This window comes from Panicum virgatum, chromosome 7K (assembly GCF_016808335.1).
Source record: "Panicum virgatum strain AP13 chromosome 7K, P.virgatum_v5, whole genome shotgun sequence".
NCBI lineage: Eukaryota > Viridiplantae > Streptophyta > Magnoliopsida > Poales > Poaceae > Panicum > Panicum virgatum.
The window spans coordinates 31,121,091-31,134,926 of record NC_053142.1 but is presented as its reverse complement, the minus strand read 5'-3'; the positions used below and the strand labels follow the sequence as shown (position 1 = coordinate 31,134,926).

The 13,836-nt window shown below is 46.9% G+C and overlaps 1 protein-coding gene across 2 annotated transcripts; it reads right to left on the bottom strand.

The window, feature by feature from the left end:
* Positions 1-2,440: 2,440 nt before the first annotated feature.
* On the bottom strand, positions 2,441-6,460 carry LOC120640924 (beta-fructofuranosidase, insoluble isoenzyme 2-like). Of its 2 annotated transcripts, XM_039916857.1 has the most exons (7): positions 6,199-6,460; positions 5,746-5,754; positions 4,270-5,144; positions 4,007-4,165; positions 3,289-3,536; positions 2,995-3,085; positions 2,464-2,895 (listed from the first exon to the last, which is right to left on the bottom strand). In XM_039916857.1, exons 1-7 carry the CDS (start codon positions 6,398-6,400, stop codon positions 2,710-2,712), a joined length of 1,770 nt encoding a protein of 589 aa, XP_039772791.1. In that variant the 5' UTR covers positions 6,401-6,460; the 3' UTR covers positions 2,464-2,709. The 2 variants fall into 2 exon arrangements, with proteins under 2 accessions (XP_039772792.1, XP_039772791.1); XM_039916858.1 differs by lacking the exons at positions 2,995-3,085; positions 3,289-3,536 and having other exon boundaries at positions 2,441-2,895.
* Between the last annotated feature and the right edge of the window lie 7,376 nt (positions 6,461-13,836).

The window sequence follows — 13,836 nt, the reverse complement described above, 5'->3', positions numbered from 1 at the left end:
GACACCGTCTCCTCCCTCCCACCATGGCTTGAAGCCTTGAACGACCTTGAAGCAATGAAGCCTGCAAGAAATTCCTGCGAATCACCCAAGATGATGAATCCATGGCAACGAAGCAACTCTGCTCGGAAGAATACGGCTCCGTCCCAGCCCCATCCTCTCCCCCCTCCTCCTGCAGCGCAGATGAGGAAGATGGAGTTCGCAGTGGCTTGCTACAGATGACCAAGGTGCTGGGCGTGGCATGAGATCGAGCAGAAAAAAAAGGAAGAAACGGAGAGGATGTTGAGGCCGTGAGGGGAACGAAAGGATAAGGACAGCCATGGTCCTGGTGTTGCAGATGAGATCAGCGTGTGGTGTGTGTTGAGAAGCGGGACCTGTCTTGCTGGCCCACTCGTCATTGAAAGAAAAACATGGCTATATTAATTTGAGTTTTTCTTTTCATTCCTTGCATATAGAATGATTCCTATGTTTGTAATCCTACGTTCCAAACAATCATCTCCATCGCATTCATGTATTTTCATTCCTCTGTTTTGCCATAACCTTCAAATGCTATTCCTGCATTTCCTTTCATTCCTGTGTTTTCTTGAATATCCTAGGATTTCACGGTGAGGATTTGACAACTCAGTCTTTGAAGGTGCTCATAAAATTGGAGTTTGCGTACACACGTTGTGAGTGTCTAAGTTATATTGTCTAGTCGCAAAAAGAAAAAAAAGGGCGGACCTACACTGGTGCCCCTCTGATTTATAAATTTTAAGGATTGCAAGTTTGCAACTTTTATGAGGAAGATCAGATCGAGGTCTATTTAAGCATGTCTCATAATATACTTTTTTTTTTGCGGAAAAAGGAGAGCTTTACTGATTAACTTGGGAGTTTACATCCTGGGTTACCAGGTGTTCGACGCAAACCGTACAGCGGTTACGCCACACAGCACAATGGTTCAAGCGAATAGCGAGCTGGGCCAGCTCGTGCGCTACTTTATTACAAGCTCTCCCTATATGCCGGAAAACAACCTTTGGAAAATTGCACGCCGATCTCATAGTCTCCTTGATGACGAAGTAGGATTCCGAACGTTGTTCTTCCGGTCTTGCCAAGTACCTGACGACAGATGCACAGTCTGATTCGAGGATTGTTGGCCCTGGGCACCACTCTGCCGCCAGCGACAAACCCTCCTTGCAGGCGAGTGCTTCCACCTCCTCCGCCGATCCAACGCTATGCACCTTCTTCCATGCCGACAGGAGGATCCTGCCCATATGATCCCTGATCACCACTCCAATCCCAGCTTCTCCCGACTCCTGCCTATAAGCCGCATCCACATTCACCTTAGTCCAGCCATCCTCGGGTGGGCGCCAGCACTTGTTCCCCGGGAGGGGACGCTCCGCCCTGGCCGGCGCTGGTTCTACGACTTTTTTGCCCTTCAAGGTCATCTCCTTCCGTCGGGACGCCACCGTTGAGTGATTCCCAGAGTCCGTTTAGTTACTAAAATTTTTCGTCCAAAAATTTTTACCTCCTATTTGGACACATGCATGGAACATTAAATATAGTTAAAAAATAAAACTAATTGCACAGTTTAAATGTACACGACGAGACGAATCTTTTGAGCCTAACTAGTGCATGATTAGCCATAAGTGCTACAGTAACCCACATGTGCTAATGATGCGGTCAAAGGCCTCAAAAGATTCGTCTCGTGGTTTCCAAGTAAGTTCTGAAATTAGTTTTTTAATTAATATCCGGAAAATCCTCCCGACATCTGGTCAAACAGTCGATTTGATATCCAAAAATTTTCATTTTGGGAACTAAACGGCCCCCCAGTAATTCGTCAGGAAATTGACGGACGCACTGCCTATAAATATAAATTAAAGCGTGCCATGATTGATTGAGAGTTTCAGGTCGATCGATGAACATACCTTTTTACCTAGTCATAATCTTTTTCTTTGCCCCAACATTTTCCAACCCCAAGTACTATTTTTCTCTTTGTCTCCATATCGTGAGGCGGCACCCTAATTGGCAGGCTGAGTTTAGGGCACACCGCCGTACAATTTCCCCTACGAGGTGTCTTCCTAGCGAGCGAGCGGTTCGATGAATCTATACCGACCGGATCCGGTATGCTTCACTGGTACAGAACATATCTTGGTCAAAATCAGAGGGGCCGGTTGCTAAAACCGGATGTTCCGGTTTTTAAAAGGCATTTCAATGGGCCGGGGTTTCTACGGGCTGCACATGACATGCTCATGCAACACGTTTTTTGCATCAACAATTTGCAAGAACTTTTGAAAAAGAAGAACAAGTAAAATGGTAATAACTGATACGTTTGTTAAAAAATGGTAATTGATACACCGGTGATTAGCGTGGAATGTTAACATCTTTTTCTTTTGGTTGGAAAGGCACGTATGCATGTAGGATAGCAATCCTTCACTAATGACCACTTCATATGCAACGACGTATATATAGGCTAATAACTTATGTATATAAACCACACAAAATATGTATGCATCTTTATTGTTTTGCAGTTGCATGCATACAAAAATCGGCACTTCTCCATACCATATGTTCCCATTCAAAACACAGTCGGGACCATTGCACTATTTTTTTTTGAGGGAACCATTGCACTATTTTAGTACAAAGGATCGGAGCATGATCGATCATCCATTCTAGAAAAAAAAGACGCGCTAGATGTGAACCAGACGCAATGGAAGCTCGATCGCGCGTAACTCGTCAAGCGCCATTCATGAGCGGCTTCCTCATCTCCCACGCCTTCAGGCGCGACACCTTGACGTCCGCCTTGCCGTTGTTGAACGCGTAGAGGCGGGCGTTCTTGCCGATGGCCAGCGACGGGTAGACCCTCGAGAGGATGCACGTCTCGCCCCCGGCGCCGAAGCTCTCCACAACCGACCGGTCGATCTGCAGAGAGATGCAGTCGGTCACAGGGTGATGAGCAAATATAAAATCTGCAGACTCTTGTAGCATGGAACTTGTTTACTCGTAGTACTATATGCGTACCAAGCTTCGCAGAGAAATCCTCCCATTTGAGATGTCTGTGTCAACGAACCCTGCGAATGTTGGCTTGTATAGGTTTGGGTTCAGAGACGACCTGCCCGATGGGGGGGAAAAGAGAAAGAAACACGAGTCAGTGCACTCAAGTACGTGTAGTGTAGCCAAAGCACCTGCATTTTTGCAGGCGAACACAGGAAGAACTAATGGACGACCACCACATGCCAATGCTCGAGAAGACCAGCGGCGCCGGCCGGCCGGGAGTCGGGAGATCCACGACGGATGGCCGGCGCCCACACTTACTTGGTTGGGTCGCTGCACATGAGCACGACGGGCTTGCCGCCGGCGGCGGCCCTGAACACCCTGAAGAACACGGCGGTGCGCTCCCGCCGGTCGGCGGAGGCGAGCACCCACAGCCCGAACGGCCCCACGCCGCCCACCACGTCCGCGCCCCGGGCGCCGCACAGCCGCTCCGCGTCGTGGGCGAGCGCCGGGTCCAGCGGCTCCGCCCCCGCCACGGTCGGCACCTCGAAGCTCACCTCCACGTCTGCCTGCAGCCGAGAATGGGAACCCGCGTGCCCACTCCCAGCTAGTAGTTAGTTTGGGGATCGGAGGAAAGGCGCGCAAATGCGCGCGGATGACGGTGGGCGACGGCAGAAAACGCGGTGAAAATCGGTAGAAGGCACGAGGAGGAGGCGACACGGGCGGCAGGGGTGTGCTGGTGTGCTAGTGGGGTGCTGGCGTACTGCATGTCTGCACAGCATGCCGGGCAGGATCAACTTGTTGTTTGTCCTTACTTTCAAAAAAAAAACTTGTTTGTGCAGAGCACTGGCACCGGATAGGATAGTGAGCCAGGATAACATGCATCGCGCTGTCGTCTGAAGATAAGGGGGAGTAGTTTTTGCAGGACGGCATTGATCGCGTTACTGCTGTACGGTGTGCACTGCACTTGCCCTATTCGGCAGGTAAATTGGAAAAGGGATTACAAGTGTGTTGACAGTAGCAAGCAAGCACGCCGAACCTGTGCCGTTTGTAGCCCGGTCACCTCGAGGTGCTGCCCTGGCTTGAGCACCCTGCCCTTGAGAGTGACAGACTTGCCCCGGAGCGCATCGACCTCCTCGACCGGCCACTGCAGCAGCTGCTTCCCGCTGGGGTCCAGCCACACCGTCCTTGGGATTGCCTGATCGATGATGCCACCATATATTCAAACACGTGACGCGCGCACAAAATTACGCCGAGATCTTGTCACTTGACTAGGCCCTAAGGCAGTCGTCGTCGTCGTACCTGGATCCCGGCCCACCCCTTGGCGACGTCGTCGGCGGTGGTGTCGGACTCGTTGGCCCAGCCCCAGAGGACCCGCCGCCGCCTCGCCGGGTCGTAGAACGTCTTGGACGCGTAGAAGTTGCCGTAGTCATAGCGCAGGCGGCACTCGTCGCCGGCGGGGTCGTCGGGCACGTACCGCTCGGCCCTCCGGTCGTACGTGCCGACGGTGTAGTAGTCGTAGCGGCGCAGGTCGAGGCTGTTCTTGAGCACGTACTTCACCCGCGGCCGGCCGGGAACGGAGGTGTCCAGCCCCTCGCGGCGGCCGGCGGCCTCCACCGGGTAGAAGTCCGGGCACTCCCACATCCCCGTCGGCGCCGAGTGCAGCGGCCGCCGAACCCGCGCCCACCGCAGGAAGTCGCGGCTCCGGTACACGAACGCCGCGCCGCGGGCGCCGCCGCCGCCGGCGGCGGCCACGCTGCCGACGAGCAGCCGCCAGCGCCCGCCGGCGCGCCACGCGGTGGTCGGGTCGCGGAACTGCGTCGCGTTGATGCCGCCCTCGGGCACGATGATGGGGTTGTAGCCGGGCTTGACCCACTCCCGGAGCAGCGGGTCCGACCGGTTCCGCGGGTAGGCCACGTTCTGGACCTGGTAGCTGACGCCGGGGCGGTCGATGCCCGTGTACATGATCGCCGGCGTGCCGTCGGGCAGCATCGTCGCCGAGCCGGACCAGCAGCCGTACTGGTCGGACGGGATGCTGGGCTCGATCGCCGGCTCCAGCGCCACCCAGTTGATGAGGTCGCGCGACACCGAGTGCGCCCACACGATGTTGCCCCACACGGCGCCCCTGGGGTTGTACTGGTAGAAGAAATGGTACCAGCCCTTGTAGTACAATGGAGCTGCATGCATGCGGTTTTCATTCAATTGAAAAGCTGCTGTCAAAAACCTCAGAAAAAACACATTCAATTTGGTACTTCATTCAATCGAAAAGCTGCTGTCAAAAACCTCAGAAAAAACACATTCAATTTGGTACTATTATGAACAACTACTACAAATATCATGCAAATTGTTTAATTTGGTGGACACTGTGCTCATAAAAGGCGTCATTGGCTGTGTTTAGTTCCGTGAAAAGTTCACAAAATTTTTCACTGACGCACATCACATCGAATCTTACGATACATGCATGGAGTATTAAATGTAGTTAAAAAATATAACTAATTGCACAGTTTGGTTGTAAATGACGAGACGAATCTTTTGAGACTAATTACTCCATGGTTGGACAATAGTTGCCAAATAAAACCAAAACGTGCTACAACAACTTTTTCGCGAACTTTTCACGAACTAAACACACCCAAATTGTCATAAAATTTGCATGCAACATGTGCTGAAATCCTGTCATAAAAGGCGTCACTGTTCTGTGCCGTGCAATGAGTTTTGCAAGGTGCATGCATGCATGGCATGATGATGGGAGGAAATCCAAAGGGTGGGCCAAAGACGTACCGTTGGGGTCTGGTGTTGCAAAGTTCCGCCGCCGACGCAATCAGATCGCGGAGCAGCAGCAGCCCACCGAGAAGATTAGAAAAATTGAGTTAGAGCCAACCCTTGGAACCAACCGCAATTGGATCCAGAAAGAGAACAAACGCAACAAAGTGTCTGTACTCCTGCCAGAGAGCTCGTGATTTCTGATAGGGCTGAGTTGATGGGTTAACCAGTTAAGTGTGCTAGTACTGTGCAGCTCGTGATTTCTGCCGCGACAAAGATGTCTTAGCTACCAATCATATCAAGCTTAGCCTACTGATTATTGCAGAAGATGCTCAAGTCTAACATATCATCCTTCAAAGAAACGTCTGCATGACTGTTTTTCTGACTCGTCTGAACGGCACGAACGAAGAGCACTGCAGCCAGCCGTCCGCACCTCGTCCGAGACAGCAAAGTTTGGGAGGTTTACTATACCGTTGATCCAGTTCTTGGGAGGCTGGAAGTGGTAGCCGGGCCTCAGCTGGGGGTCGACGATGGACGGCGGCACGGCCGCCGCCGCCGCCTCCAGATCGAGGTGGTTCTCGTAGACGACATGCGACGCCCCGGCGAGCTGCGCCAGCAGCATCACCGCAACCACACCCAGCCACGCCCAAGCATCCCTTCCAAGCCCTCCCATTGCTCTCACTCACGCACACACTGCTCGCAGGCTCGCAGCAGGTGGAGTGCAAGATCAGAAGTGAAGGGTGGGCGGAGAGGAGAGGGGGGAGGGCGGTATTTATTTATACTATACGCGAGCAAGAACGGAGCAGGAAAAACACCAGAAATACGTGGCACTTGACCTGTATCACGACAGGAGCTAGCTCAGGTTCAGGCCTCTACAACTTAGCACTAGTATCGATGCGCTGTAGTTTTTAAGTTTTGCCTAGGCTGTGTTTAGTTCGCGAAAAAGTTTGGGTTTTGGTACTGTAGCACATTTCGTTGTTCTTGACAAATAATGTTCAATCATAGACTAATTAGGCTTAAAAGATTCATCTCGTGCTAATCAGTTAGACTGTGTAATTAGTTATTTTTTCAACTGTATTTAATGCTCCATGTATATGTAAAAAAATCGATGTGACGGGTACTGCAGAAATTTTTTTGGAAACTAAACAGGGCCTAAGTTTAGTACATTCTATTAGCACTCCTGTTTAGATGGGCTAGTGCTCAACTTAAGCATTATCACTTGGATCAAACACGTCTGATGTGCAACTCCAACTCTCTTTAGTTAAAAATTGTAGGCTACTTCTTTAAAATAGAATCTTATCTTAGAGAAGTAGTACAGATATTTAAACTAAACAGGGTTGGAAAGGCGCTTAAAAATCGCGGATTTACACCCCTACGCCTGAGTTACCTTCAATCCGTCAACCTACTACGTACGAAAAAGGCCAGTTTTTTCTTCCGGGAACACAGTGGGTTACTGTACCGTACGAATAGTGGAGCAGGCACAAGTTTTCCTATGCGCCTATGCAGTAACTTGACTGGAGCTGCAGCGCATTCACTCGGCCAGCAGCAAGTTGTGCCACTCGATCACAAGCCCTGAAGGCCGGCAGCAGCAAGTTGCCAACGCACAGTAGTCATTGCCGCCTGCTCGTAGACACGCACCACCACCGGATCGGAGCCGGTCAGTAAGTAGCTTAGGGGTTAGATCTTGTTTACATTTACCATTGATCCAGTTCTTGGGGGGCTGGAAGTGGTACCCCGTCCTCAGCTCGGGGTCGACAATGTACGGCGGCACGTCCGCCGCCGCCGCATCCAGCTCGAGCAGGTTCTCGTAGACGACGTGGGATGCCCCGGCTAGCTGCAGCAGGAGCAGCCATGCCCAAGCAACCGCTCCAAGTGCTCTCATTGTCTCGCTTAGTCACAGATCGATGACCCAGAGGTGTAGCAAGAACTGACGACGGATGGACGGAACCGGAGGAGAAGGCGTGCTATTTATGCTGTTATTTTAAGCGCTGGGAATCCCGAGCTTGATGTGGCCTGCGACATACGCTTTCTCTGAATTCAACGATGTAGCTTGCACTCGCGGGGAGCGGATCATATTTGACAAGGAGTTCCTGAAAAATGCAGGATTTTTTTTTTCAAAATGTTTGACACTATGAGGCCGTTTTTTCCCCTGACGATGTGAAACCTGGCTTCATTTCATTGCTCGGTTTGTGGAAAATCGTGATTCTCCCGCACCTAATCAGAAGAAAATTTCACTTGGTCTGTTCTCTATGATGTCTTCTGATGGCGTGCGGTAATTTTATCAGTTGATTTCGACGCTTGCCTGCCCTGGTAAACGTGGGGAACGTGGCGCCGGGAAACCTCCGTGGATATACAGCGCGTATGGGCGATCGATTAGTCTTGTAATGCCACTAAAATTAAAGTGTCAGTAATAGTGTATTCTTCATAAAATATTTGGATTGGTTTTATGATGATTTGTTGTCGATAATTAATAGATTGAGCTTTTGAGCAAAAATACGCTTTCTATGGTAGAAAGTGTAAAAGGTGTATTTGTTGACCGGGTATTTTAAGAAGGGGCAAAAGTTGACTTTTTGATCCGTAGTTCGTATAGAAAATCGGAGACTATGGATGCGTAGATCTTTCCGAAAGCAATCTGTTTGAGTACTCATGTATAGTATTCGGATTTATAATCATGGAGTTATGTGTATCCGAAAAATGAATGGAGGAGATCAATAAAAAAAACAGAGGGCATGTAACCTTTAACCGCCCCACCCCCTTATGCCGACACCAACGCCGCCCCCTCCCCTCCTCACGAACCCTCCCAGAGTGCCTCCTCTCGTGCTCCCTTCCCCCTCTAGATCCCCTCTATTGCTGCACCCATAATGGAAATGAAGCTGCAAATCGGATCGAGGAGGAAGAGAGGATCATGGAGATGTACTAGATTGGTGTTTCCCTAACCTTCCCTTGAGGATTCTCGTGGGAAAATCAAGAACTCGAGATATGGCCGGATCAATATGACTGTTCGTGTGGCCTGGCATATCTGGTCAGGTGGTGTTGCTATGAAGAGTCTATGCATAGCTACGTACATTGTCGGTAAAGGCAAGTGAACGTAGTTGTTGCTTGCTACAACTTTAACATTCTATTTTTACTGTCTCCACTTATAAAATGCAGCACACATAATTATTTGTCTGATAATGTGAAAATTTATACATAACTTATTATTAATGGGCAAATAATGAATATGTTACTGGTAATATAGTTATACATTGGGTATATCAATTTATTTGTTTACTTAAACTTGGGTGGACACATAAATATGGAATATTCTATGGATGATGGATTTTGAATTTATAAATGGGGCTAAAGGTATATTTTAGTAATTTGTCTTATGGCATATTTGACAGTAGTAATGTTTGTGGAATCCTCAGTGGTTCAATAGCTTATGAGTTTGTTATTATAGAAGTATGTTAATCCTTGTATTTGAGAAACTCTATGGTGTTTACGCTATTGTATATCTCCTAGTGCTATCATATGTGAATAAATGGGAGTTTGGGTTATAAATATGTTCCGAAGTAGTTTGCTAATATTCTTGGGTATATTTGTTCAAATATAAGGATTGAATCTTGTGTGACTAACACTATGTAGAAACATTCCCTGATGTGATAGATATGATTTGGGCTTGGATTATGGAATTAGTGCTCTCCTCTATGTTTAAATTAATAATGGTTGTATGTTATCCTTTTTCTTTTGGTTGAGATTATGGAGACTATAGATATAATGGTGTGAGTAACTATTTGGTTGATGTTGGCAGATATGGGATTATATTATTAAATCATGGTTGATGTGACTGATGTTAAAAGGGTCTGCTTGTATCTGTCTTTATTATTTGCTATGGACTAATCTCTTTTTCCATCATGGAGTACGTGGTATATGGATTTTGGAGTGTTTGGTATTTGGATTGTTTTTTTAGACGGCATATGTCCTTTGACATTGCATCCCATTGCATTGCATTTGGAGTTATGTCGCGAACCTATGATTGCGACCGTACCGGTACAGCATCGTTTATTGGGCATAACGATGCGGCTTCATACCTTGTTGGGTATGAAGGCAGGAGTTCATATGCATCCATATGCATATATCATCACTGTTTGGCATTACAATGCAACTTCATACCTTGATGGGTATGAAGGCAGGAGAGCATATGTATTGATATGCAGTCTTGGATGGTTGAATATTAGATGCGATGGAGTTAGGATGTCATACGGATATACTATGCTTTTGTGCTAACATGCACTTTGATATGGCTTATGAAATTTTGGATACATCATATGCGTGCCTTTTGCATTCACATGCCTTAGATATTTGGATATTAGTTTATATCATTGCATTATAAGACTAGTATGATAATGGTGCTCCTATATGGTGACATGGATTTTGGTATGGCTAGTGGGATTGTGGAGATCTATGAGTTGTTGCCTTTGCTCCTTTATTAGATTGCAACTGTTATTCCTTTTCTAACATGATATGATCTGCACATTGCTACATTAATTTTTGGTTGCTATGTGATCTATATGTTTTAAATTTTAATGGTTGCTTATTATAGTTTGATTTGGGAATTATTTTATTCATTGTTAGTAGCTCTATATCAAAATTGATATTGTTTCTGACCATGCTCTTGTACTACTGGTGGATGGTGGAGCTACCTTTGATGCTTTCTGCTTTATCAAATGGTTAATTAATCTATTGCGGTTTAAATAGCTTGTTAAAGTAGTTCACTTGTTGAGATTATTCAATCTCACCCTTATTTATCTCTCCCCAGAAAAACTTTTGAAGCTAGCATGAAGGAAAGTGGGTTAGTTGCATGTCATACGCTTCTCCATGGGATCTCATATAATGTTAATTGATAATCTCCCATGTTTGGAAGATGTTGGGTTGTCCTTCTTGTGTTTGCTAAAGTTATGCGGTTGTTATGTTGGTTAATCGCGCTACATATATTGTCTTTCTATTGTTGCTTCCGCTTATATTGGCTTCAAGGTATATGCTGTCGAAATTTTCTATTTCGGCATTTTATAGTGCAGTTGTGTAGCATCTTAGTGTTGCGTGATACCTGGGGTGTTACAAGTCTTGTTCATTCAGGTGCTCCATTTATCTGTGTATTCACATCTCTTCTATCATAAATGAATACAGGATGACACATATCTTGATTAGTATTTTATATAAACAATAACATAAACAATATATTAATAATAATATTGATTATAATTTAGAATTTTATATTGGTGCAATTTAATATTTTATTATAACTATATAATTTAGATTCAGATTTAGGGGTTACTTTAACTTGTAATGATGACATAATTGGATAATTTATATGCAAATTTAGAGGGTGATTTGCATTATTTTTATAATGGCATAGGTGGGTAATTTATTTAGGGGTTACTTTAACTTATAATGGCATATGTGGGTAATTTGCACGAAGATTAGGAGGTTATTTTAGTTTTTTATAATAGCAGAGGTGAGTAATTTAGATACATATTTAGAGGGTTACTTTAGTCTATTTTTCATAATGGCGGATGAGGGTAATTTATTAGGAAAGATACGGATCCAATGAATATCATAATTAGAGTTGTTGGATTGATTGCCGGATGCTTCTGTTTTTTGTGAGAATTTCTAAAATTTCTCTATTTTTGTAGAATGTCCGTATATGATCTAGATGGCTTCATATGGAGACTTAAAAGGAGCCTCCAATTAGTAATAATAAGATCCCAGGGTTCTAAGACTAGCTCTAGGTTGCAAAACTCTTTGTGGGTGGATGCAAATATTAGCATGATCTAATTTATTTTTGTGCAAATTAGTGTAAGTTATATGTTAAGATTTTTAATTTGCTTAATTCACCCCTCCCCTTTTAGACTCTATATAAGAGCAACGATTTCTTTCACGCGTACTCCCTTAAGCACAATCTAGGAGGTTAGTACTTAGCATGCCTAGCTCCCCCCTAATAATCAAACCAGATGTGAATCATCTCATATTTCAGGTATTATTACTTGTTGGTCTTCCCTTTCGCCTGGACAAAAGCTCAAACCAGACAAGCCACTGTCATCTTCATATTTATTGAGAATTCATACTAGTATTGGGGATCTTGGAACAATCAAACCAGCTGTGAATTATCTCATATTTATTGACAATCCTTGTGCTGGAATAAACAAACAGTAGAGGGTGGTGATCTCGGAAGAACTGGAGGAGCACCCAGTCAGTGGCAGAGCCACGCTCTGGTGAGAGACTGGGATCAGTGGCGGAGCTTGCACCAAATAGTAGAGGGGGCCAATTTGTAGAATGTGAATCAATATGTATACAAGTACCAAAGAAATAAATCAACAATTATGTCAAATCAACAACAAAATAGTATTCCAATAGGCAAAAGCCACTTCTGGCCTGTATAATCTAGAAATAGAAGAATTTGGGAGAAAAAAAAGAGAAACACTCGGAGAAAGAAACCAAACCTATCAGTTACTTTTTTTAAAGCACCCAGGAGCACTGGTGAATCATTGAAGAACTCGTATGGGCACCCACGTCGACCGCGCGCTCAAACGCAGGTGGGCTGCCGAGAAGTCTGAGACGCGCCTATGGGGCTCACACACGCACACTCGCACCCACACACACACTCGAGCCCCACTACCCCTCTGGGAATTAAATCCCTGTGCGACACCCAAGACGCCCCGACGGGGTTCGAATCTGGGTGAGCAGCCTCGCCACTGCGAGCGCTACCACTGAGCCACTGGCTCGTTCGCAAACCTACCAGTTACCTGGAGCCAGACTGCAGCACGAGCGCACCATCGGATAGCCGGAGAGAGCGGAGCCGCCGACTAGCGCGGAGCCGCGGAAGTCACAGAGGGCAGCGATGACCGGGACCAACCTTCTAGCAGTCTGGCTTGCCGCGTTGCTGCGCGCCGACCGCCGAGGCCGCGGGCAGCGAGGCAGCAAGAGCAAGCTACGGCCGCATTCAGGAACTCGTTGCCGCTGCTTTTCCTGGACCAGATGCCTGGACCGTGGACTCCTCGATTGCTTGGTGGGCTCCGAAGACCAGAACAACTTGACCTACATAATTTCATCTGAGGTAAGGGGGGGCCATGGCCCAGTATGGCCGATACGTGGCTCCGCCACTGACTGGGATTATCTCACTTTGGCGGCAAAGGATTGTGAGCTGCTCTCAATTGCTTCTAGGCTGTACTCGCTGAAAGAGTGTACTGTATATAACCAGCAGCTGGGGCTCACACCCCTCCTGTTATATCAAAAAAAAAGTGTGTGTACTGTAGTTAGCTGGTCAAAGTCTCCATTTCGTATTGCGCTGGCTATTGAGCAGCACTACCGTTAATTGTTGTTTACCTCCTAGCTGCAACGACATATCTTACTGAAGCTGCCAAGTTGGAGAGGTTCATGTAGCATTTAGCAAGCAGATTTTCATGTAGAATTTTCTTCAGGCGACGTAACAAACTAGATTGTTGTAGTTGTACCCATAGAGTAGAACGGTGTGAAAAGCACTTTGTACCACTGGAAACTGTGAAGGATGCCCTAACCGTTGCCAAGTATGCTGCCGATGGTGCTGGTGGTTAAGAACATTCTGCGCCTTTGCCTTTTCCTTTCACATGGCACCCTTCTGAACCAGTTACGTTGCGCTGTATGCCGACTTGGCGGTGACAATGAAAGCACACACTGCCTGCATCTACATTGCAACGCTGGGATGCCTGAAATGGTTAAAGGAATCCGGCAATAATGTATCCTCGAAGAGGAAAAGGAACACGGCGAGAAACTTTCGAGGCGCACCGTCGTCAACTCTCAGCTGAACCTCTCTTGTTCGTCTTCCTTTGCTCGTACCGTCGTACGTGCTCTTTCAGTTCGGTTTCCAACATTTGACGTGATGTCCGGCCGTGTCCATACATCTTTCCGAGCTCTACCCGCACTTAGACACGTTCTTCATCGCCAGGTTCTGTCTTCAGTCGATCGGGCTCAACTTTTGTTCCGCAGCACCTTGGGTTGATGGCTTCTCGTGCAGCCATGCACTGTAACACCGTTTGATCATTACCTCACAACTTCGTCATTGAATATTGTAGGAATCGGGGGACCTAGCCGTTA